We start from the raw sequence: 27,993 nt of genomic DNA on the forward strand, positions 1-27,993 counted from the left end.
GGATTCTTAAAATTCTTAAAAGTTTTTAGAGTACATAGAACACTATTAACTCAAAAGATCAAGGAAAAGTCCAATTTTATTTTGACATGACCTCTTAAACAACAGAGCATGGGAGTGTTAGAGCACAGCCAGATGTTTCTTTCTAAGCTTGTGTGAACGTACACTATTGTTCAAAAGTTTGGGCTCAGTACATTTTTTTTTGAAAGCAATTAATCCTTTTATTCAGCAAGGATTCTGAATGAATAGAAGTGACAATAAAGAATTTGACATTATTATAATTGTTCTATTTCAAATATATGCTTATCAGATGTCCTGGAAAAAAAAGTGTATCAGTTTCCACAAAAATACAGCAGTATTATAATATTTCACAATATTGTGGTTTTACTGTATTTTTGATCAAATAATTGAATCGAATCAGTGGTATGGAACGTGTATCACATGATTTCAGTAAACGAGGCTTTGTTACATCATAAGGGTTTCGAAATTTCAATGGTTCACCACTGGGGGGCGTGACTTTGGCAGTTTGATATGTGCTCCGAGCCACTGATTCGACACAAAAGATTCATAAAGCTTTGAAGCTTCATGAAGCAGTGTTTTGAAATCGCCCATCACTAGATATTATTGAATAAAGTCCTTTTTTATTTTTTTGATGCACAAAAAGTATTACGGGTGGTCTTACGGGTGTGGAACGACATGAGGGTGAATTTTCATTTTTGGGTGAACTAACCCTTTAAATAATATTAGCAGATACAACTTTTGATTTTGATGTATTAGTAAATGTTGAACATAACATTAAAGGTGCCATCGAACATTTTTTTTACAAGATGTAATATAAGTCTAAGGTGCCCCTTGAATGTGTCTGTGAAGTTTCAGCTCAAAATACCCCATAGATTTTTTTTTATTAATTTTTTTAACTGCCTATTTTGGGGCATAATTAGAAATGCACCGATTCAGGCTGCGGCCCCTTTAATTGCTCGCGCTCTCCACCCCCTCCCGAGCTCTCGACTCTATCACTGCATAAACAAAGTTCACACAGCTAATATAACCCTCAAAATGGATCTTTACAAAGTGTTCGTCATGCATGCTGTATGCATACATCGGATTATGTGAGTATTATATTTATTTGGATGTTTACATTTGATTCTGAATGAGTTTGATAGTGCTCCGTGGCTAACGGCTAATGCTACACTGTTGGAGAGATTCATAAAGAATGAAGTTGTGTTTATGAATTATACAGACTGCAAGTGTTGAATTATCCGTGAATACAGTAAGAAACGATGGTAACTTTAACCACATTTAACAGTACATTAGCAACATGCTAACGAAACATTTAGAAAGACAATTTACAAATACATATTAATGTTCCCGACTGTTACGTAACAGTCGGTGTTATGTTGAGATTCGCCTGTTCTTCGGAGGTCTTTTAAACAAATGAGATTTATATAAGGAGGAGGAAACAATGGTGTTTGAGACTCACTGTATGTCATTTCCATGTACTGAACTCTTGTTTTTTAACTATGCCACCTTTAACTATGATTAATAAATGCTTTAGAATTTTTCTTCATTGTTAGTTCATGTACACTAATGTAGTTAAGTAATGTTAACAAATGGAACCTTACTGTAAAGTGTTACCAAAAAACCATACAACTCCAACATTTTTGAAGTATTGCACTTCTCTTCCCTATAATAAAATGCAACCAGGGCTGGTATATTGTCTTTATTAGTCCTTAATATTGTATTCAGTTGATTCTGATCCTCTTGTAATGTCCAACAATTGCTCTATTGACAATTTAAAGGCCTAGTTCACCCAAAAAATTCTGTCATCATTTATCACCCTCATGTTGTTCCAAACCTGTATGACTTTCTTTCTTCTGTTGAACACAAAAGAAGATCTTTTGACCGGTGTTTCGGCTGTTTTTATTCATGCAATGAAAGTCAGTAGTCTAAAATAACAATGGACCCACTGACTTTCATTGTATGGAAAAAATCAAAATATCTTATTTTGTGTTCCACAGAAGGAAGAAAGTCATGCAGGTTTGGAATGACATGAGACATTTAATTTTTGCATGAACTATCCCTTTAAGCAAAGGTGCAACATAATCCATAAGAAACTGCTGAGGTGAATTCAAATATATCTTGCAAATATATCTTGAAGGGTGTTGGTGGTGAGGAGAGGTTGCGGTTCTCCGGGGTTCAAAAAAAGGTATAGAGATCTCAAGTGTGCCAGTGTGCTGACAGTGTGGAATGAGAGAGACCTGGAAAGTTTGTCTTTCCTTCCCTCAGTTCCACCCCCATCTCCCTGTAATCTCTATCCCAGCTGTGTCAATGCTGTAAAAAAATCACATTCTTCCCAATTAGATCTTTGTCTGGTTTACCAACCCATTTCTTCTGTGTTCACCTCAGATGGCTCTCGGTGGAATTACACTTTCTGTAAGTTTGCCACACAACTAGGGAGGTCTAACTTCATTTCTATCCACAAACACACAGAGGGCCGGGGCACTGAATTAGGTGGAGTGCTGAAAAATATATGTCCTGGCAAGAGACATTTTGAAACATTGATCTGGATTGAAAACGAGATTAAAGTTGCACTTATGCTTGAGGCTACGGCTACATTTATCCAGGTACATTTGAAAATACAGTTTTCGTATCAAAACGCTCTTTGTCCACATTAGCATTTTCAAGTTTCTTGTCCACACAGAAATGTCAGAAAACACTAAAATAATACTGCGTATGCATAAAACATAATACAAGCTCCCTGAGATGATATAGAGAGACCAGACATAATACATTTCTCATGCTATTCTTTTGGCAAGATCATTTTATTAGCAAAATCTCTCACCACTTACAGGTAGGTCCAAGTCGCACTCAATTGCCATTCCATGTCTGGTCTAAAATGCAATTGCCCATGTTTTGCCACAGGACAGCAATTGCGAGTAAATTTTCTGTCATCTTTGATGATGCTTTGTATCATGAAGATACAAAGTAACACTTACTGTATCTTTACACTTTACATATCCTTAAAACATTAAAGTTGAATATTAATTATAAATGTTAACTAGATGTATTCACTACCTGTCTGTGTTTATGCTGACATACAATACAAAAATGTTTTGTCTTTTCAAATCTTCTATTGCATGTCATTATACTTGAGTTGGCTCATGTGTTTTATGTTTTTGTGCTTTAGAAATGTGATGTAATTTTCGGTAAGGGAGCATAGTGAGCATCAGTGCTCCCTGGTGCATTGTGGGAGTTTTCAGGGACTGAACGTTCCAGTGCACTGGAAGGATTTTGGGATTGAGACAGCTTTTAAAATGGCCGACTCCCTGATCAGGCCCTGAGCAGGATTGCCAGGTCTGCAGAACAAAAGTAGCCCAATGGCCTGTCAAAAGTAGCCCAAAAATAGCCCAATGTGAGTATCTTCCTTGGGCGACCGAATTCTCCATTAAATTTGTATGTCTGGAGGTTGTTTTCAGGATGCTGGAGTGCTGAAATTGTACACACGGGGGTGGAAATCAACCTGCGAAAAAAATAAAAATAAATAAACCCGTGCTAGGGCTAAACCCGTTGGACATCTTGTCCAACAAAAGACAACATTTAATAATAATGTTTTTACTCCAAATTCACTTCATAACGACAGTTGAGCATCCTTCTGTGAGATGATGTGGTTTCTTATACAAAATAAGGCAGTTGTGTGTTTATTAGTCATGTTTAATTAATCAAAGCATTTCTATCTTGTGTTTATTCAGCTACAGCGATAATATGATGCCCATAGGGATTTCCTGGAATGACACGTTATCTACTTCTGCGACACGGCATATTTGGAGTTTCTGTGCAAGAGCGCCTTCTGGCTTTCAGATGGAGAAGCATTTACTACTGATCACAGAGACGTACAGCTCTGACAAGCTGCGCATAAAATAATCGCAGCCTTTGCCAAATCATATGCGGTAAAATTTGAAATAAATCGTGATATATCGTGCAGCCCTAACCAGCGCATCAACTTAAAAGTAGCCCAATTCTGCAGAAAACCGCAGACATGGCAACACTGCTGATCAGTGCCTTGTCTACTAAACTAGGGAGCTGATTGAGACGTCCCCAGAGATCTGTCAGTACAATATGCATCACATGACTAAACGTGTCAGTTTTCAAATACCTCCATTTTCACAGTCCACACTACAACACAAAAACTGCATTTTAATGTTTATCAACTTGAGAGCGTGTCTTCAAAAAGATGATTATGAAGGACAAAAACATCATCTCAGGCTGCATCTACACTAATCTGGATACAATTGAAAACACATCTTTTTCTCTACATTTTGGCCTTCCATCCACACTGAGACTGCATACAAAAGTCCTGTGAAAACTGAGCCTTTTGAAGATGGCCCCCAAGTGGATAAACTTGAAAATGGCGTTATTGCGTTGTGGTGTGGACTGTGAAAACCGAGGTATTTGAAAACGATAACACATGTTGAGTCATGTGATGCATTATGTACCAATAGATATCTATGTGAGTGAGACCTGAATGCACCAGTAAGTGATTTTGCCAGAAGAATAGCGTGAAGAAGGTGAAAACGTAGAGAAAAAGATGTGTTTTCAAATGTATCTGGATTACTGTAGCCTAAGACGCCTTTTAATCCCAAAACAACTCTCAAAGTTGATTCTCATGCATGTGTGTTGGAAGCCTTGCATAAAGTTCTGCGATTCGGCACAGTTTGGGCATTGTGTGGTGGTTGTAGGTGGTCCGGGGTTTTTACTGATTCAGCACATTGTACTCATGTGCACATCTGGAAAAAGGGGAGGGGAAGTCTACCTTCTTGGATTCCCTTTTTGGCATCTGGGAAACGCAGTTACTTTGGAAGTACTTGGATGTGTTTAGTGTGTGAGCCTCTGTGAAATGCTAATCTGCTGTGACATGTTAACGTATAGCATGTGATCACACATGGCGTACGAGCGTGCGTGTCAGCGAGTCTGCAGGAGGTAAAGTAGTAAGTGAAGGTTGAAGATTCAACGTCTTAATGTGGCGTAAAGCACTTCAGCTAAAGAGCTTACAGCTTAGTTAGGATCTCGTTTTTATCTGCAGAGAGAGAGAAAGAAAAGGCATTAAAGTGAAGGATGGATGTAGCTCTTCTCTAGAGGAAGGGAGGGATCAGGTGCTCTTATGTTGCCATGATGTTACTGTGGGACTACAGTACGTTCACAGTTATGAAACGGTTTCTCAGGGTTAAGACCTTATGTGGATATTTATCTACAGCAATATGTCTGATCACAAATACATATAGATTATACCATACAAAAGTTTGTGGTCGGTATGATTTATTTTTTTGAAAGAAGTCTCTCATGCTCACCAAGGTTGCATTTATTTAATCAGAGACAACAGTAATACACAGAGAAAACAGTAATATTTTGAAATAGAATTACAATTAAAAAAAACTTTTTTTTAAAATATATTTTAAAATGTATTCTTGTGTTGATGGAGCTGAATTTTCAGCAATTTTCTCTGACCCTAAATAGCAGAAGTAGTTATAAAGCTCTTGCAAAAATGGTTCATCAAACACATATGGTCCTCATGTGTGTGCATGTGTGTAATAATGCTATTCTGCTCTTTTTTTTTTTTTACTGTACTTATGACCATCTTTTTCCATTTTTGAAAGCTGTGTTTATTTGAATGTTTAGTCTTTTTTCCATTATTCAATGTGTGGAGGCTCAGACTGTTTTGTGGCTGCAGGGCTAAAGGCATCGAGGGCAGGATTGGAGGAGTGACTGAAAACGTTTTGTTAGCATGTGGGAGGGACGTTCAAGCGGCGTAAGGGTTGAGTCTGGATGTTCTGGAGCGCTGCCAGGTGGAGTTGTTGGATAATTGCATCATTATCTCTGGTTCTCTGTGCATGAGCTCCTTCATCTCATTAGACGGCAGTAAAGTGGCTATACAACGGCCCCACTGCATGCTTCCTTGACAAAGCTTGTGCTCTTTAGCGCTATTAGCTGCAGTATGAAATTAATCATAGCTTTATTTGTGTTCCGTACATGTGTGACCTTTCAGCTACAGATCAACACTCAACATCAGTGTTGCAATTAGAGGTGTGGGAAAATATTACTGTACTGTCAATATTCTCATGGCAAGAATCAGTATTTGTGGGTATTTTTATTTATTTATTTATTTTTTTACACATTTTTAAAAAATGCTGGGTTAAAAACAACCCAAGTTGGGTTGAAAATGGACAAACCCAGCAGTTGGGTTAATGTTTGCCCAACATGCTGGGCAGTCTTATTTAATCCAACTATTGTTTAAAAATTATTATATGGTTTGCTTAAAATGAACCCAAAATAGGTTTGTCCATTTTCAACTGAACCTGGGTTGTTTTTAACCCAGCATTTTTTAGAGTGTACATTTGAAAGGTAATGTTTAGGGTTTAATACTTGATAAAATAACATGCTTTTTATTTTATTTTATTTTATTTTATTTTATTTTATTTTATTTTATTTTATTTTATTTTATTTTATTTTATTTTATTTTATTTTATTTTATTTTATTTTATTTTATTATTGTGAGGTTACAAGGGCCCTGTTCCACCTGGTATTAAGATGCGTTTTGGTCGATCGGATCACAAGTGTACAACGCTAAATAGAGATGTAAACAGGGAGTAAAATGTTTTGAGCTTGTCCACTTTCGACTCAATTTTCCACTTTTGACTCGAGAGCATTTGTAGTTAAAACGCTCATGTGGTCGAATGTGTTCAAACAGTTTCAAATAACCACCTACTCTCCGCATACTGACCTAACGCGTAAACGTTATGGAAAAATGTACCAAGTACAATGTTCTCTCAACATTTCTAACACACACTCATCTCATTCGGTGAGGTCTTGCAGCTTTTTTTTTTTTTACACATATTTAAAAAATGCTGGGTTAAAAACAACCCAAGTTGGGTTGAAAATGGACAAACCCAGCGGTTGGGTTAATGTTTGCCCAACATGCTGGGCAGTCTTATTTAATCCAACTATTGTTTAAAAATTATTATATGACTTGCTTAAAATGAACCCAAAATAGGTTTGTCCATTTTCAACTGAACCTGGGTTATTTTTAACCCAGCATTTTTTAGAGTGTACATTTTAAAGGTAATGTTTAGGGTTTAATACTTGATAAAATAACATGATTTTATTTTATTTTATTTTATTTTATTTTATTTTATTTTATTTTATTTTATTTTATTTTATTTTATTTTATTTTATTTTATTTTATTTTATTTTAGTTTAGTTTAGTTTAGTTTAGTTTAGTTTAGTTTAGTTTAGTTTAGTTTATTTTAGTTTAGTTTAGTTTAGTTTAGTGAGGTTACAAGGGCCCTGTTCCACCTGGTATTAAGATGCGTTTTGATCGATCGGATTACAAGTGTACGACGCTAAATAGAGGTGCAAACAGGGAGTAAAATGTTTTGAGCTTGTCCACTTTTGACTCAATTTTCCACTTTTGACTCGAGTGCATTTGTAGTTAAAACGCTCATGTGGTCAAATGTGTTCAAACAGTTTCAAATAACCACCTACTCTCCGCATACTGACCTAACGCGTAAACGTTATGGAAAAATGTACCAAGCACAATGTTCTCTCAACATTTCTAACACACACTCATCTCATTCGGTGAGGTCTTGTAGCTTTCAGTACCGAAACGAAGGCTGCTGCTGCTGCTCTTCATATGTTTTTCTGTCATCTCCGGTCACATTCATTTGCAAATTGTGCAAGCTTATTTTGCACATTAGATCGAAAGATCTGAAAATCCATACATTTACCCGCCCATAGACCCTCCCCTCGAAGAAATCAGGACAGAAGTGGTTGACAGTAGACAAAAGAGATGGATTAAAACACCAGGTGTAAACGGGTATGTGTCTTCATCATCAACTTGTGATCCGATCGACCAAAACGCATCTTAATACCAGCTGGAAACACGGCCAAGGTGTGAAGGAGTGAGAAAGACAGAATAAAATGCTGAAGATTAACGAGTATCAATCAAGCCTTTAGATTTAAATTCCATCTCTATTGGTTCATTATGTTTGGGCCCCTCTCTATGCAAACCAGTGGCCCCCTCAGAGAAGGTCACTGATTGGTTTTGCCCAGTGAAATGGCTGCACTGGATCACCTTCCATTCTGTGCTTCATTTCCATAGCACTTCCTGAACATGTGCATATTGTTTAGGACAGGTGGAGAAGAGGAAGTGATATTTTCCAGAGAAGAAAAGATGAAACGCCGACGCTCTTGTAATGAGGGTAGATGGGATTGAAATGGAGATGATGTTGTGAGGAACCTATTGTTGCGGATCCCGGTCTCATAAAGAGGTTGATGACATGTAGCATGAAAGCGTTTAGTCACAGTGCAGTGGAATGGATGATGAAGGAGCCGGCACTGCAGAAAGCTGTCACTTCCAGCTTCATGATTAATTCCCTCACAGTACAAGGGAGTCTGCAGCCAGTACAGCGCAGAGAATCCTCTAAACGTCTGCATTTTCTTGTACAGTTTTTGTGCATTCGCATAAACTTCCCAAATATGCCTTGTAATGATGTTGGATATGAAAAAGAACCATGAGCTCCAAATGCAGAGTGTCTGATGTGATGCAGGTGATCAGCGCAGTCATGCATCGTGCCTTTGTTTGTATCAGTGCAGGTTGGTCGGCTTGACAGATTGCGAAGCCCCTCGGGGTGTGCGCCGTTAACAGAGTCTGCACATATGGGCGCTTGATATTTTAAGCATGAAAATTTAGCAACAAAACAAATCTGGAAGGCTAGGCATTAAAATTGCATGTGCTTCACATTCCCTTGGCTACTCAAGAGTATGTTTTGAATGTTTTTGTATTCTAACCAAATTTTAGGTGTGTTTTTTTTTTCTTGGGTAACCTTGAAACTGTTTTATGGGACAATGATGCAATGCTTTTTTTTGGTCTGATCTTTTAATTTATTAAAAAAATACATTAAAAATGCAATCTTCAGTGATGTGCATGTCTCTTAAAATATCAGATAATTTGACTTTTTATGACAAGGCAAGGTTAGTTCATTTATGAATCATTCATGATGTTCGTAAAAAATACACTACTGTTTCATGAAGCTTTGAAGCTTTACGAATCTTTTGTTTCGAATCAGTGGTTCAGAGCGTATATCAAACTGCCAAAGTCATGTGAACTATTAAAACTTCGAAACACTTATGACGTAATAAAGCGTCGTTTACTGAAATCACGTGACTTTGGCGCTCCGAACCACTGATTCAAAACAAAAGATTTGTAAAGCTTCGAAGCTTTATGAAGCAGAAAAGTTGTTTGTTTTTTTGGTGCACAAAAGTATTCTCGTCACTTTATAATATTAATGTTGAACCGCTGTACTCACATTAACTGTTTTAAATAAATCTTTAATATATTTTTAGACTGTTTACAACTTTTATTTATGTATGGTTCAGTATCCATATAAAAAGCTCTTTATAAGAGCTGCCATATTCAAACACACTTTCATTACACATTCATGTGTCACAGTTTAGAGGGTTTAAGACTAGGTTTTATACTGATCTAGGATTTGAAGCTCTCTGTTATAGCCCATGCGATTTGGGTTGAATTTGCTTTTGGGATCATTTTGTTTGCTCAAGTCATTTATTTAATTTAAAATTCATTTAGTTACACAACGAAACACAAGTGCTGTGGAATGGTATAAAAGTTGTGTATGGTCTAGTATGCTGTGTAAACTGCCACAGTGTGCACTGCTGTAGAGGGGTGGATCAAAGCTGCATTTGGGCCACTGTTAGATTAGTGTGTCAAAGACTTGTTTGGGAAGGTGCCTAAGCCCGTCTTTATGATGTACATGTATGTATGCAATCAGTCTCTCTCACACTGAGTGTAGTTAAATGTAGTAGACTGGGGCAGTTGAGTGAGTGCGCTTCTGCTGCTAAATATAGATGGAGGCAGATGTGGCGTGTGGAGGGAGGCCCTGATGTGGATAATATCACCTTGCCTGCCTCTGACGTGTGTAACATCCTGCTGGCCTGTGACTCAGCATCACCGCTGCAGAAACTAGGTCATGGCCATCTGCTCAAGGGTCAACGGCAACCCGAGGATAAGAGAATGACAGGAAAAAAGAAGGATGGAGAGAGGAAAAGTCTGGAGGTTTAATAAGAGTGATAGTAAAGGGTTGTGGGAGAGAAATCCCGGCGTTGAATAGTAGCACTATTGGGTGGAGCTGTAGGGAATGACAACTGTGAAGGTAAAAGAAGGTGTTGGTATGAATTAGCCGGAGTCCATCGGATCATCAGTGTGTTTCACTCATAGGTGATGGTTTATTTTCATTCCACTGTACAAAGCCTGAAAATTACTTTTGTGAAATATTCCATCTGGAGTTCATTTCTAAATAAATTACCCTTTAAGAAGGACTCTCACTATCATTTACTGATAAACTAAGTATTATGACCATTAAAGTTTTAATTTTATTACATATTAAAAAGCTATATATTTTGGAAATTAAACTTTTGTCTTTCTTTTATTTTATTTTTTAAAACCGCTTATCATACCATATTTACGTTATACTATGTTATGTTATATTACGGGCATTATAAACAGCTCCCCCTGGGGTCCTAGGTGGGATCAACTCGAACAGCTGGACAAAATTGTTCTTTACACATTATTCTACATTATTCAACGGGCAAAAGCATCCATTATTTATTTATTTTTTGTTATTTTATTTTAGTGTTTTTTTTTTTTTTTTTTCAAATTTATTTTAATTTATTTTTTCAAAATGTATTTAAATTATTTTCTTCATTTTATTTTTTTTTTTTTTTTTTATTTTATTTTTTTATTTAATTTAATTTAATGAAATTTTATTTTATTTCATTATTTCTTTATTTTTTATTTATTTTTTTCATTTTTTTATTATTTATTTGATTTGATTATTTTATTTTATTTTGTTTTATTTTTTATTATGTAATATAATTTGCTTTGATTTTGTTTTGTTTTATTTTTTGTTTTATTTTATTTTATTTTTTTTTTTTTTGTTTTTATTTTATTTTATTTTATTTTTTATATTTTATTTTGTTTTATTTTATTTTTTATTTTGTTTTGTTTTTTGTCGTTTTGTTTTGTTTTATTTTATTTTATTTTATTTATGTTTTGTTTTGTTTTGTTTTATATTTCGTTTTATTTTATTTTATTTTATTTTATTTTCCAGGTGTTGTACACCTCTTTGTATTGAACAAAGACACCTGTGTCACTGCTCTGAAATTAAATTTCAAATTAGGTAAAAGTTTTAACTGATGAGTTAAAATTGAGGATTGAATGTATATTATTCTCAGAAGATAACACGTTTACTAGCCTTCAACTTTGGACCATATTCACACATGCCCCCTAGTGACGGTCTTGGAAAGATCTAAGACAATGTCTGTGGTCTTGGCTCAGCTGGCTGCTGTTTGCTTAGTCACAGATCTGTTCTCCTTGAGGGCTCCATGAGGACGACCACGTGCTTTATATAGTTATTGTGTTGCATCAGCAAAATGAAAAACCATTGCGGCTGAATGAGAGCAAGAGACAAGTTGGTAGGGTCCTTGTTATCATGGCTGGCGTGGTGCCACACCCCCGAAGTCTGTGTTGGTTGCGTGGAGGGGTGCCATATTGACTTGTGAGTGTGCCCTGCTGCTGTTGTCCCTGCGTGGGGTGAGAGTGGGTTATATCACAGAGGCTTTAATCAAACCCAGTGGTGGGGCGAAACCGAATCTGCAGCATAGTGAGAGAGACATAGTGTGACGGACGGAGGGTAAAAAAGTGACACAAGCATCAAGATGATTAAAAAAAGGAAGACAAGGACACAAGCATGGATTGAGGGGAACAACAATTAAAGAAAGATGGCATGGGAGTTCAGAGGAAGGAAGTGGCAGGAAGTGGAAGAATGAGGAGTTGGCCCTCTCAGCAGTGCAAGCACAACACAATTTTATTAGAAATAGGGCTTGAAGTTTCTGTAAACGGTATGTTAAAGTCCAGTAATTCTTTGTGCCATAGTTTGGCCTTTGCGTAGAGAAGGTGTAAGTGTAGTTTCTAATCAGTCCCCTAAAGGGAGCTCATCTGACATCCTACTTGTATTTGGGCCCCACATGGGCACATTTACTGTAAAATACAACCCAGGTCAATCCATTTCCACCTGCTTATAAATCTCCTTTTGTAATGTCCTGAAAGAGCCAGACTCTTTAAGGTTTGTAAGGTTTGCCCTAATGAGGAAATATTTGTAAGCAGACAAACAATGATGTTAAGCTTCTTTAACAGCAGTTCCCATCAAGCATAGAATGCAAGCTAGCAGTGTTAATAAGCTGTGCTAATTAATTGTGTTACTTCGCACCGGGTGTTCAGAGTCTTAATGCTTCTCTCTTAATCCTATCACAAGGGTCTGATTTGTTTGGTGGCGTGAAAGTGTAATTTGGTTGTCTGATGCTTGATTGGATAGAGTACGGAAAGGAAAAATATATGTATTTTTAAATTATTGTATTGTTAGTCCCCTTTAAAGGTAGATAACTGTTGAGTCAAGCTATGTTTTAATACAATGCCAATAAGAAATTGCAATAAGTAATTTAAATAATATTAAACGTTAACCAAAGAAATGAAAATCTATACCCTATTTGCCATCATGTTTTTAATATTAATTGCAATTTTGGACGATTTTTTTTTTTTTTTTTTGTTATTACATTGCAATATAAATAGTGACACAAGATTATTTGGGACTGAGACTTAAAAATTGACAAACATAGTATGCATACTTGGTATTCCTATTATTCTATTTACTATAGAAGCACCATTTTTTTCATTGCAACTGAAGACTGACCACTTCAAGGGTAAAATTTTATGTAATGATCTTTGACTTTCATTTCTTTGGCTTTGTGGCATTCAGCACCTGCTGCAGAAACTCTCAGTGATTTCAGGACAATTAAAAAATCACATGAAAATGAAGTAGTATTATTATCAGCCATATCAAATTTATGGCTACGTGTTTACCTGTGGTTGCCCCTCAAACAGGTTTTTGTTTTCTTAAAGGTGCCCTAGAATTAAATGTTGAATTTATATTGGCATAGTTGAATAACAAGAGTTCAGTACATGGAAAAGACATACACTGAGTTTCAAACTCCATTGTTTCCTCCTTCTCATATAAATCTCATTTGTTTAAAAGACCTCAGAAGAACAGGTGAATCTCAACATAACACCGACTATTACGTAACAGTCGGGGTTTACGCCCCCAATATTTGCATATGCCAGCCCATGATCAAGCCATTAGACAAGGGCAGGACGTCTGGATGTGCACAGCTGAATCATCAGACTAGGTAAGCAAGCAAGGACAATAGCGAAAAATGGCAGATGGAGCAATAATAACTGACATGATCCATGATAACATGATATTTTTAATGATATTTGTGAATTGTCTTTCTAAATGTTTCGTTAGCATGTTGCTAATGTACGGTTAAATGTGGTTAAAGTTACCATCGTTTATTACTGTATTCACGGAGACAAGAGCCGTCGCTATTTTCATTTTTAAACACTTGCAGTATGTATAATGCATAAACACTATCAAACTCATTCAGAATCAAATGTAAACATCCAAATAAATACTATACTTACATGATCCGATGTATGCAAGCAGCATGCATGACAAATATCTCGTAAAGATCCATTTTGAGGGTTATATTAGCTGTGGAAACTGTGTTTATGCTGTTCAAGGCAAGCGCAAGCTCCGGGGGAGGGGGAGCACGAGGTTTAAAGGGGCTGCAACCTATATATCGGTGCATAGTTAATGATTCCCCAAAATAGGCAGTTAAAAAAATGAATTAAAAAAAATCTATGGGGTATTTTGAGCTGAAACTTCACAGACACATTCAGGGGACACCTTAGACTTATATTACTTATATTACAAGTTCTAGGGCACCTTTAATGTATATTTTTATAGACAAAGTGGAATTTTCAGCAGCCATTACTCTAGTCTTAAGTGTCACGTGATCCTTCAGAAGTTATTTTAAAAAGCTGATTTCTTCTTATTGTCAATGCTTGGTATTTTTATGGAAATCATGATACATTATTATATATTTTACTTCCACTTTTGATCAATTTAATGCATCCTTGCTGAATAAAAGTATGTATATATATATATATATATATATATATATATATATATATATATATATATATATTTTTTTTTTTTTTTTTTTTTTTAAATCTTACTATACCTAAACTTTTGAACTGTAGTAGATATACACTTGTAATTGTAATGGGCAGGTGAAAGACTTCTGAGTTTGGTGCTTCTTTGTGATCCCCCAAAGATGTTAATGCATTCACATACCCATAAAACACACTGATAAACCCAACAGTAGTCAGACACAACCATAAAGGCCAGTGAAGCTAAAAAGCCTGTCTGATGCCTGCAGTCAGAGAGGACTAATATAAATGACAGCTCTATCTGATCAACACTGCATGTCTGAGATGAATCATTCGAGGCATATTTTCTGCCCAGAGTGCTGGGAATCGATAAAAGCAATCTGGAATGTGGTAAACAATTTCACTTGCTACTTGAGAGAGATGCGGCTGTAAAGTGTCCCTGTCTGTTTTATCTCGTATGGTCATTTAAAATCCTCAGGATGAATGGCGATAGGCTGCGATTGTCATAAATTTGACCGCAAAGTATGTTCCTTATTATAAATGAGGGGTTAATGTGACACTGTGACTGCACTCATATTAAATAACACTGCTGCATAAACATATTAAAGGATTCTTATTTTATTTTTTCAGTAATACTGTTAAATCCTTTTAAAAATTAAATATAAAAGTTAATTGGCATGTGATGTAATTAAACTAAAATGTTTAATTGATTTACAGGCCTATGTGAAAGAAATTTGTCTCTGTTTCCTGGCTAAACCAAATTTAGTTTTAGTTTTAGAGTTTTTAGCAAAAATGTTTTGTAAAAACCTGGTATAGTTTTACCATAAATTTTTCTCGCCTTGAAAATAGCCACAGAATCTGGAATGGCATTAAAAACAAACAAACAAACAAACAAACTGTCTGTTTACGTCTTCCAGGTTTGGTTTGTTTGGACAATAAGAAATTGCAAAAATATTAAAGTTTAACCCAAAAAAAAAAAAAAAAAAAAAAAAAAATCTGTACATAATTTGCCATGCCTTTAATATTAATTGTAATTTTGTATGAATATTTATTTATATATATATATATATATATATATATATATATATATATATATATATATATATATATATATATATATATATTTTAAAATATTTTAAAAAAAATTGTATATTATTTGTAAGTACACATGTGTGTAATATTTGTGATGTATAATTGGGTTTTTTTTGCTCATATATCAAGTATGATGATTTTCAGTGCAACAATGCTCAAATCCACAAGACCTTTTTTATTTTCATAACTTTGGAATGATTCATAGAGCTCATAATTTACTATGTTCATTTATTTATTTATTTTTATATTTATTTTGCCTTTTAAGTTGGTTAGTATGTAGCACCAAAGAGAGAGTTTACCTATCAGTTATTGTATGTGCTTGTTACCTTTAACCACCAGTAGGGGGCGGCACACTTAAACGGCAAAGCTGGATGAGTGCTGCTCTGACCAGCGTTGCCATGGCGACAGGGCCCAGTGTGATGCAGGCCAGGCGTAATGGAGGGAAACAGAGAGGGCAGTGTAGAGCTGAGAAAGAAACGAGAGCAGAATACCAATCAGATGCCTGTTTACAGACCTCATACCTGTTTTTCCACACAGAATCTTGGACACATGGATCTACAGTGTGTTTGTTGCACTGTATTCGTACGTCATCACCACTGGGTTTTTAACCTGTGTGACTGAGGGTGATATCTATGTGTCTCAGCAGACTGATCTGTCTAATAAGAGTATAGGCTCATTAGATGACACTGACAGCCGTGGTCTGTCCACAGGGTGCCTTTGAGCATGTATTTAAATGATGGTTAACTATGATCAAGCCTCCCCTGCAGTGTGGTTTTAATAATTATAATAAAAAATGAAATAAGTGTGTGCTTTTATTTTATTTTATTTTAATATATACATACAAAAATAATAGAAAAACTAATATTTCAAGTAAAATGAAATTGGAATATATATATATATATATATATATATATATATATATATATATATATATATATATATATATATATATATATATATATTTATACACACACTACCAGTCAAAAGTTTGGAAACATTACTATTTTTAATGTTTTTGAACAAAGTCTCAAATATTATTGAAATTGAAATATTATTACAATTTAAAATGATGGTTTTCTATTTTAATATACTTTAAAATATAATTTATTTCTGTGATGCAAAGCTGAATTTTCAGCATCATTACTCCAGTCTTCAGTGTCACATGATCCTTCAGAAATCATTCTAATATGATGATTTATTATCAATGTGGGAAACAGTTATAAAAAATATCAGCATTTATTTAAAATCTTGTATTAAAATATTTTGTAACAATATACACTACCGTTTGTGTATAAAGTTTGTGGTCAGTAATATATATATATATATATATATATATATATATATATATATATATATATATATAAAGAAATTAATACTATTATACAGCTCTGATGTGTTAAATTGACAAAAAGTGATAGTAAAGATTTATATTGTTAGAAAAGATTTATATTTTGAATAAATGCTGTTCTTTTTAATCTTTTATTCATCAATGAATCCTGAAAAAAGTATCACAAGTTCCAAAAAAATATTAAGCAATACCAACATTGATAATAAATCATCATATTAGAATGATTTCTGAAGGATCATGTGACACTGAAGACTGGAGTAATGATGCTGAAAAATCAGCTTTGCATCACAGGAATAAATTATATTTTAAAGTATATTAAAATAGAAAACCATCATTTTAAATTGTAATAATATTTCACAATATTATTGTTTTTTTCTGTGTTTATTATGAAATAAATGCAGCCTTAATAAGAGACTTCATTCAAAAATTGTTTTTATTATATTATATTATATTATATTATATTATATTATATTATATTATATTATTTAATTGTAATGTAACATACATACAAGAAATATTTCAAAATATGTTAATGTAAACATAAAAATATGGTTGTTTTTTTGTCTTATAATTTAAGTTAAATAATGCTCATACTCCTTTAACCTGAAAACTATTCAAATAGAATTTGAATGTGAAGTTTTATATAAATTATATATTTTTTATTATTTCTTCTATTATTATCATTAATATTATTATATATTATTAGTCATTGTTATATTTATTGTTAGTATTTTATTATAATATATACATACAAAAATACAACGACACATTACAAAATGTTAATATAAACATAAAAAAATGTATAGTCAGGTTCTTGTTAGAAACAATCTCCGTCTACACTACACAGCCGAAAACGCATGTCACATGACCGTTAATGCATACTGCCTCTTGCGCATGTAGGCAGCTGCACTATTTAAAAAAAATGCAGAATTTAACTTCACGATGGCTACTAAAAATGACAACAAAGTCAGCAAAGATTGCAGTTCATTCTCCATGTTGTTGTTTACACGGTTGTCAAGGATACGTGGGTAACCACGCCATCGTTTTCAAAAGTCTCTGTTTTGATCCGTTTATACTGAAATGCAACCCCAGTGTTTTCAAACTAAAATGGGCCTTTCGAAAGTTTTCGAGGTTCGAAAATGCCAGCGTAGTGTAAATGACAGGCGTAACCATAGCAAAACGTATGCATTTTAAAACGAAAAGTGTAAATGTAAATGTGTAAATGGGGCCTAAGTTAAATAGTGCTCCATACGCCTTTAACCTGAAAACTGTTCAGACGGATTTGGAACATGATTTTACATTGGACCAAAAACACTCAAGTGCCTTTAGACTTCTGGTTAGTCTGTGTGTGTCAGACACTTTCTTTACTTATCTGTCAGGCAGCAGTTTTTCCAAGAGCCTTTCTGAACAAAGTTATATTTCCTTCTTTCATGCACAGGCAGAGGAAAACGTTCAGAAAGTAGCTTGACTCCAAAGAAATTTGCAAATCTGACAGTTCTTTCATTTTCCATCGCCAAAGCCAAGTGAGTAAAACAAGACTCAGTTCAGTTACTGGATTTCGTTTTTCCTAGAACTTAGGGCTGGCGTCAGCTGGCAGTGATGTTTCTGAGTGGTACCAGGACCAATATTCGCGCACACACGCACGCACTCACTCTGTCTCATCTCGTCCGTTCTGAATGCCGGATGCTTTGTCTGATCCAGTAATCTCCTCTAAACACACTGTGCTTTAGTTTATTCTGATGGGCATTGAGATCCAGCAGGTAATTGAAGATACTCCCTGGCAACTGAGACAGTTGTATTACACACTTGCGTACATGCAGATACACATAAATACGCTGGAATTAATCCAGCATGATTTGGCTGTCTGTGTTAAGTGGGCGCTCGCAGTTGGGAGCTTATCGGTATCTCTGCCAGGTGCAGTTGGTTCCGTGGCAATTTGTTCTCTAATTATCTGTTTTAGGAGGGATTTGGGGCTCGGACACCAAATGGTGTCCCCCATACCCCAATATGCAGACGCACGTGCATTAATATACAGACTTATCTTTCCTTCTGAACCGCCAGCTCTTGGCCTGTGTTTGGAGAGTGGTGGAGTAAAATACAGACTGTTAAAAAAAAAATCAAATAAATAAAGATAGTGCTGCTATTTGGTCATCTTCACACAGGATTATGGACACACTGAGCAAGAAGAAACCAGTCAGCCTCGTAAGATAAGATGTGCACCATTGGGCCGTTGTAATTTCTGTCTAGAGGGTCTGCATAAATCAGCAGAGAGTCAGCAAAATGAAGCAGAACTGCCAGCCTCACAACAGATATCATACATCTGTTTGAAAGCTGCAAGATGAATTAGGTGCTCCCAAAAACTGATTCGCTTAATAAACAATAAATAATCCACTTAGAAAACATTGTTAATTCCTTTATGTTCAGGAGTCATTTTGCTGTGTTTGTCCTTTATTACAATGATTTTGTGGTTCTCGGTGTGCTTTTTGTGTGAGTAATGTAGTTATCATTGGTATGCTGCACTCCCCATTTAAAAAATATCTTATAATCATATTTTCTTCACAAAACACTTGTTTCCTCGAAAAGGTGCTTTTAGACCCATTCTTTGCCCTGCACTAAAGCCATTTCCATATCACTCACAGTGCACATAATAAGATTATATCTTGTGTAATCTACTCACCGTCTGTAAAAAGTGCATGGGTCTGTGTAAAAACACACCCTAAACATTTCAGTACACTACATTTATTTATTTATTTTTTCCCCCTTTTGTATTTACCAGACCAAATAACGGTACAGTAATTTAAGGAGCCAATATTCCAGATCAGGGAATGTGAGAATTTTTATTTCAATTAAATTAATGTACTATAATTTGGTTCGATAATATTTTTTATTTAATGTTTTGTATTGTTAGGCTTACTTTTAGAATTTTATGGTACTAAATTATATTTAAATCCATATATTCGCTTTTTGAGCATAAATGTCCAACTTAAACTGTCGTAAATCTTGAATGCTTTGGAGCACAGACTTAAGTGTGGTGTCTTTTTAAAGATGACACTTGGCAGATTATTGCTGAAGTGAAAAATGTTTAAAAAAGTGAACGCAAAAAGTTATAGAATTTTACATTTTTGTTGTTATGAAAAATGCACAAAAATGCAATTTTTATATGAAATATATATTTTCCAACACACATTTTACTCTAAAACTGCAAGAAAATCAAAGCCATAAATCTAAACATGTTGTGTTCCAAATTTGAGCTTGATATCTCAAAAAAATTAGCTTTCAGTAAGATTTTGTTTGGCTGCAGTACCAAAAGTTTCCACTAGATGAAATTAGTTTTCCATTCATTTCAAATGTGGTCAGTTTTGACCGACGAAGGAGTACAAGTGTGACTATTTTATTCAGGACCATTTAACCTTTTCAAATCATGTCCATGTTTTTTGTATGCGTGTTCACATAGCAAGTGCCAAAAAAAAAAAAAAATTATATATTAAAAAAAAAACCAAACGTAAAATGTTTTGGTCAAAAATGACTGAAGAGAACTAGAGGTTTAAAGTTGTAAAAAAAAAAAAAAAAAAAAAAATTGAACTTAATATCACAAAAACAAATTGGCCGCAGTACCAAAAGTTTCCACTAGATGAAATTAGTTTTCCATTCATTTCCAATGCGGTCACTTTTGACCGACGAGGAGTATAAGTGTGACTATTTTATTCAGGACCATTTAACCTTTTCGAATCATGTCCATGCTTTTTTTTTTTTGTTTTTGTGTGTGTGTGTGTGTGTGTGTGTGTTCACATAACAAGTGCCAAAAAACGTTTACTAAGTTCCGTACCATTCTGATTAAAAAAATAAATAAATAAATAAATAAATAAATGTATATATATATATATATATATATATATATATATATATATATATATTATATTAATTTATATTAAAGCTGTAAAATAAATAAATAAATAAGTTTTTGTATTTTTATTTTTTTTTTTTTTTTTTTTTTTAATTTGAAGATTTTTAATGTTTTCCCCTTTATTTTGAAACTTTCACATACTTGTAACACATTTTGTACTCATTAATTGTGAATGTCCACAGGCCATGACAGTACCTTGGTGGTAGTGACATACAGTAAGCTACTGCAAATCCCAATTACTGTCTTTATTCAAAAATTAGTAAAATAAGCCAAGCCTTTGTTTTCTCTTCCTACACATCTCTCTGTTTTCACATCCCTTGGAGCTCAGATCTCGTCAGGTTTATCTCTGGTAGGCCAGGAGTCCATTGTTGCCGTTGAGTCCGACTAGTAAGCAGCTAATTGGAATAAAGTGAGTTTGGGATGATGGATGGGGGTGGGTGTGTAGTCTGGCTGCTGTAGGTTTGAGTAATGACTCACAACCTGTTGCAGGGATTAATTCACAGCGGTATGCCGCGGCGCTAACGTCAACGCCAGACTGCAAACACCAACTCAACAGGAAGTTTCACACTCACATATTATTCCCGTTTTAGTTCTGAAAAAGCAGTCTAATGGCTTTCGCATCAAAATGTATTTTTAGACTTGGATGTGGCTAGATTAAGAAACGATCCTCCAGAGGTTCAATTAGAAGAGAACAGCTCTTTTCTGACCTTCTAGCTTGAACATTGCCTGGCAGAGCTGTTACTTGTTCTACAGCTAATTGTACAGTCTGCTCAACATGGCAGCAATAACACGAACTGTGTGCTAAATGTATATTTTTACCTCACTGTAATGTGTGCATTTTCAGTTTTTAACCCTTAAATGCATGACTGTTTCACCAATCATTCTTACGTATTCAGTCTTTATCGACCCGGATCTATATCTAACACTGATGGATCTCTGATACTCCTCTGATATTAGAGTAACAATTACAGAATAAAATAAATCATATTTTGTTACCTTTTGGAGCTTGAAAAGGGCTCAGTTTGATCAGATGATTTATGCCATCATCACTGTCCTCGTCAGAACTCATTTCCCAGTAAATTCAGCAAATTTTAGGCTAGTTTTATGTTTGAGGTCACGAATATGAGCCCATTCGCGATCTCAAACGTATTCTCAAAACTATACAATTTTTAACATCTTCAAAATCAATATTTCGATCACTAACAGCTTCACCAGATCCATCCAGTGACAGTTACAGTCATATTTGATTGCGTTCAGTACTCGTCCCGCAGTAAATCGCTGAGCCATTTCATGTTTTTCTTTTTTCGTTTTTTGTCTGAATGAGTCGTCACTTCAGCATTGTGTATCAGACATTGCCACCTTGTGGAATAAAGGTGAATTGCACTTATTCCGTCATCAAAGATTCAATTATTGTTGTGCAGAAAAAATATATGTACACTGATACACACCTCGGGTCGTTAGCGACCCTATACAATTTTTACAAAAAATGAATACAAAAATAGGCATTCTTTTTATCAGTTTATGATTTTTTTTCTTGTTATGTTCTTTATAATGAATTGATTGAGAAATACCAAGAAGGTTGATGTCTAACTTTAAAAAATGAACGAGGAGGAGGGTAGTGAATGACGTCCCGGGTCACTAAAGACCCGAGGTATGCATTTAAGGGTTAAATGATTAAAGATCCATAAATGTTCTGGATTTGTTGACCACAATATTAAATATACTTATTGAAAGCATTTCTGTGGTTATTATTTTTTTGAACGCACTATGACGATAGTAAATTTGAATTGGAACTATTGAATTATTTTTATATGATTGTGTTTGTAGCTAATTGTACAGCCTGCTCAACATGATAGCGATGACAAGAACTATAAATTTTTACCTCACTGCGATGTGTGCAACTGAAGATATTCTGCAATGTTTTGGATCTGGTTTTCAGATCTTAAATGAGAAACTTTGCTGAATGGATGGTTGTAAAAGTTCTTTGTGTTTTCCTGAACAGCTAAAGGATTAGTTCACTTTGAAATGAAAATTACCTCAAGCTTTATTCACCCTCAAGCCATCCTAGGTGTATAGGACTTTCTTCTTTCAGATGAACAAAATCAGAGTTATATTAATAAATATCCTGACTCATCCGAGCTTTATAATGGCGGTGAACAGGACCAATGAGTATGAAGCTCAAGAAAGTGGATCCATCCAAAGCAAAACATACTCCACATGGCTCCGGGGGGTTAATAAAGGCCTTCTGAAGCGAAACAATGCATTTGTGTAAGAAAATGATCCATATTAAACAAGTTATAAAGTAAAATATCATATTTTGTTACCTTTTGGAGCTTGAAAAGGGCTCAGTTTGAGCAGATGTTTTATGCCATCATCACTGTCCTCGTCAGAGCTCATTTCCCAGTAAATTCAGCAAATAATAGGCTAGTTTTATGTTTGAGGTCACGAATATGAGCCCATTCGCAATCTCAAACATATTCTCAAAACTATATAATTTTCAACATCTTCAAAATCAATATTTCGATCACTAACAGCTTCACCAGATCCATCCAGTGACAGTTACAGTCATATTTTATTGCGTTCAGTACTTGCCCCGCAGTAAATTGCTGAGCCATTTGCCTAGCTTCCGCCAGCCTTCCATATTCAACTTAGGAAGAAAGTGTAACTGGCATCGCGTCAGTTAAGCTTTTTTGTTGAATTTTGTTTTTTGTTAAGCAAGTTGAATACAGAAGGCGAAGGATGTAGCTTAAGCATTTTGAACTGCGAGAGTTTTAAACTTTCTTTGTAAGTTGAATATGGATGGCGATCTGGCGGAAGCTAGATATTTTACTTTATATCTTGTTAAATATGGATATTTTCCTTACACAAACGCATCGCTTCACTTCAGAAGGCCTTTGTTAACCCCCGTGTGGAGTACGTTTATTATGGATGGATGTGGATGGATTTCTTGAGCTTTATACACGTTGGTCCCATTCACTGCCATTATAAAGCTTAGATGCATCAGGATATTTATTAATATAACTCTTGAGGTGGCTTGAGGGTGTGTAAAGCTTGGGGTAATTTTCATTTTAAGCTGAACTAATCCTTTAAAGTTGCAATGCAACAAGGGTACAAACAGATTCTTCCATATTGTGATGTACATTTGAGTGAAACAGATTATTTAAAAAGAAAAAAAATGCAGGGCGGGGACTTGGTTTAATCCATTGGTTGTTGATTGGATGGAGGCAGATCTGAATGCGAGCTTGCAATTGATTGTAAGAAAGGGGCGGGGTTTAAATTGACTAAATGATTGGAGAAATCCAGCACCAGAGAAGAAATCTGTTGTTTCATTGGAAGAGTTTCATTAGGTTAAAATTAAAAAATGAAACCTATGCATAGATGAATCACTTACAGTAAGATCAATAACATGCATTTAGTGAATTGATAGGGTGAATTTCTATTTCATGTTGATCCATAATTTCTATTTCATGTTGATCCATAAAGGCTTTGGATTTGTAGACCACAACATTTTGGAAAACATTTTTGTGGTTATTATTATTTGGTTGAACACACTATGATGAGAGTAAAAATGAAAGAGTATTAAATTATTATTTTTTAGAAAAGGACAAAGAGTTTCATTTACTGTAGACCCTTATACTCATCATCCAAACATAAAAGGAGAATGAAAATAGGTTTTTAACGTGTCTGCAAGATTATTATCCATTTCAGGGGTGAAACTGCTATAATTGCCCATTTTTGTGTTTGTTGATTTTGCTTTGTCCACGTCGAATAGGCTGTTTTCATCCTGAGATGTAGACTTTTGAGTTGTTAAACTGTTTTGATCTCATAAGTGCCCCCTTCAGATGGTTTATTTGGACTTTTTGTTCCATTTATCTTTTCATTTCGTAGCCAGAGTTCAATGCAGAAGTGCTGATGTAGTGTCAGACTCCTCCAGTCTACACTTATCTTAGTCAATGTGCTGTACAAAGGTAATCCCGTATTCCCGAAACACCCCACAGGAGGAACTGCATTGGAAATCACAGCGGTTTAGTGACTAGGTGATGATAAGCTTCACATTTAGAAATTATTGTGAAAAATCTCCACATCTTGATCAAGGCCTGTAAGTCTCAGGGTGTCTCCGTTTGTTCTTTTAGGATGCAAAATGGTGTTCATGAGCATTTTTCATCTTCTGTGCACCTTTTATGAGCCCAGACTGGTGCAAACTTTACAGTGGGCTATTACTTGACAGTCTATGCTGGTTTATGTCACCTAAGTTTGCATTCGAACGAAAACTACAAGGACAGAGGTCAGCATTTGGGACCCGAAGTCCTTAGTATCACCATGGCAATCAATTATGTATGCTCGTAAAGTTTAAAAATGCAGTCTCATTTGATCAACGACAGACTACAGAGCGGGCGAGAGAAAACTGAGAAACTGATTACATCATTAGGCCTTAATGAGACTATCCATTCAAAGAAATTCTCCAGAAATGCACTATTCCCATTAATCCGGTAAAGGGAAATCCCTGGAGTCTCTTGTTCATGTGAGAAATGGAGAGTTTGTCGGAAGGCAGTGCCGGCGAGTGATCTGGCATTGGTGCGGGCACCCAGCGGAACCACATTAACACATAAACAGCTTTTGGCTATTGGCATCTCTTTGAAATGGTGCTGGGTAAGCGATCTGTGTCTTCTAAACAGATGGTGGAGCTGAGGGTGGGAAATGTTTCACATGGCCCACTCTATTGCTTGCACTGGGTTGAGGTGGCAGCCAGGTATCCCCATGAGTGTGAATGGAGGTGTGCTACTACGTGATAATGTCTCGCGGATTACAGTTTCACGCCCATGCTCTTCGATTAATATGTTTACGAATGTTTTTTTGTTTGTTTGTAATTTGAGAATTGAAAAACCATTATGGTTTATACACTACTGTTCAAAAGTAAGATGTTTTTGAAAGAAGTCTCATACTCACCAAGACATTTATTTGATCAAAATACAGTAAAAACAGTAATATTGTGAAATATTATTATAATTTAAAATAACTTTCCAATTATAACATAATTTTTTAGTTTCTGTTTTAATATATTTTTAAATGCAATTTATTCCTATGATGGCAAAGCTGAATTTTCAGCATCATTCAGTCTTCAGTGTCACATGATCCTTCAGAAATCCTTCTAATATGCTGAATTGGTGCTCAAGAAACATTTGTTATTAGCATCAGTGTTGAAAACTGTGCCTTTTTCAGTTTTTTTTTTTTTTTTTTTTTTTTTTTTTTGATGAATAGAAAGTTCAAAACGGCCTTTATTTAAAATTAGATTTTTTTGTAAATATTTAAGCCTTTACTGTCACTTTTGATCACTTTAATGCATCCTTGCTGAATAAAAGTATTAATTTCTTTAAAAAAATATTACTGACCCCAAACAGTAGTATGTATATGTGTGCATAAGCATATCTTATAGCTGTCATTTTCCTCCATTTTTGCTCTCAAAAGCTTCCTAAACTCCCACTATCTGAGACCATTGACAAGTTATGAGTTCGTTTTATTTTTTACCAGTAATATTTTGAACAGAAATCTGACTTTTTGTGGAATTTCCCCTAAACGCAATACAACAAATACAGGATACAAACCTGTGTTCTGGGCTTTGTTAACGCAATATTATAGGAATGCTCAGAAATCCTCTTTCAACCACAAATATGTACATGCTACGATTATATTAGCCATTTTAGACACTGTTAGCAGCATTAGCTACTAGCAGGAACTTTTATTCAGTGGTAGTAAAACAAAGAGTCAGAAGCAAACTGCACTACTACAGATATCTACTGAGTTTGCCCATGATTCAGAATCATTAACATGTGTGTTCCCCTTTGTTTTGAAGGAAATAAACTCAATAAAGACCTGAAGCACTACCTGAGCCAGAGGTTCCCGAAGTCCTCCGCTGACTACGAGCTTCAGCAAACCATACGAGACAACCTCTACCGCCATGCTGTGCCTTGTGAGTATTTTTGTTGTTTCCTTCTACTTTTCTATTTCTTTCAAAACACTCACCTCCAGTGTGCAGTGTATTCTCTGTACTGTACTCTTCTGTGTTGCTCTATTTCTCTCTATTATATTCTTTTGCTAAAGATCATATGCAGAAGCTGTGTGCGCATCAAAGTGATGGCTGGACTGTTTGTACTGAGGCGGTGGAAGGGAGGACGCTATCAATATTCACAGAAATCCTCCTTTCGATCGAGTAGGTGGCAGCCATGTTCTTGGAGAAGTGTGATGAAATAGTGTGTGTTTTTGTATTTGTGTAGAGGAAGAGAGTATTGGATACGTGCAGTTGAGTGGACGTGTTTCAGTTCTATAAGACAGATGTTTCTAGTAGTCTATATACAGATTTTTCCCTTGTGCATGAATTTCTGTAGAAACTGGCAAAGATTTGAATGTATTTCAAACCAGTGATAATGTAACTTACTGATACTGTAATACTGCAATTTACACAATTTGATGTACATGTATGTTGTGTATATACAAATTGAGTTTTTTCATAAATACATGCTACCTGTTACATTTAAATGATTTGACAGCTCTGCTGCAAGAAATCATTATTTGTATATGCTGTGTGTATTTTATGTACAAAGTTATTAGCTTAGCAACATGCTAACGTCAGACTCTACTGCTCAAGAGATGTGACAGTTTATTTCAATGGAGTTTGATGTTAGCATGTCACTAAAACAACAAAGCAAAACTCTAGCATTACATAAGGCAAGAGACAGCAAGGCAGCTCACTGAATTTTTGCTACAGCTTTGCTGACATATTTCTCTGTTCTCTGTTATAAGTCATAATATTTGTAGCAGCACTCTCTATGCTGTCTAGTTGAAAGCAAACCACCGCTCAACTTTAAACTGTTTGGATGGTGAGTTTTGTTTCTTTCTACAGTTAATAGAGCTGTAGACTGTCTCCGATTAAACACTCTGATCCATTAGCTGATGTGACAGAAAGTGAGTGGCAGTGTGTGTTTGAGAGTGATTGATAGACATGAGACAGCTGGAGGGACAGATGGGAGGGAAGGACCGATCAAAGTAGTGGGCTCCATCTCTCTTCTCAACTTCATCACTGTTTCATGGATACAAAAACATAGCCGTGACCTCCCAGAAATCAAAGCCACCCATATGTGTGCAACTTGAAAGACAAAAATTATTGGTTTAAATGTGAAATGTGACATTTCTGCCACTAGTTGCACCAAACAGAATTGGTTTGGTCGAACAATGGGAGACGGGGTGAGGGTTGTGTTTGTGATTGGTTTAGAAACAGATTGGTTTAGAAATTGCTCGCCTAACCTTTAGGCTTGCTTTGTAGATTGTGGACATTGAGGAGAGATGAGATGTGTGAAAGAGGCCATCTACAGTTTATGAAACTGGAGCGGCCACCTCTGAGTGGAGGGATGTGTCCAGATGCTCCAAAATCAACTTCTAAAGCAGTTCAGCATTTGGGACTCTTCATATAACATGAGCTCATGCTGATCTGGGATCAGTATCTGTTGTAACTTGATAAAT

General features: G+C 35.2%; 1 protein-coding gene across 1 annotated transcript in view; it reads left to right on the forward strand.

Moving 5' to 3' along the window:
* magi1b (membrane associated guanylate kinase, WW and PDZ domain containing 1b) overlaps nucleotides 1-27,993 on the forward strand; it is a 1,153,738-nt gene that overhangs the window by 50,886 nt on the left and 1,074,859 nt on the right. Inside the window, 1 exon segment of the mRNA XM_048172252.1 lies at nucleotides 26,330-26,446. Coding sequence (XP_048028209.1) covers nucleotides 26,330-26,446 — 117 coding nt within the window.

Source organism: Megalobrama amblycephala, linkage group LG21, assembly GCF_018812025.1.
Source record: "Megalobrama amblycephala isolate DHTTF-2021 linkage group LG21, ASM1881202v1, whole genome shotgun sequence".
In the NCBI taxonomy this organism is placed as follows: Eukaryota; Metazoa; Chordata; class Actinopteri; order Cypriniformes; family Xenocyprididae; genus Megalobrama; species Megalobrama amblycephala.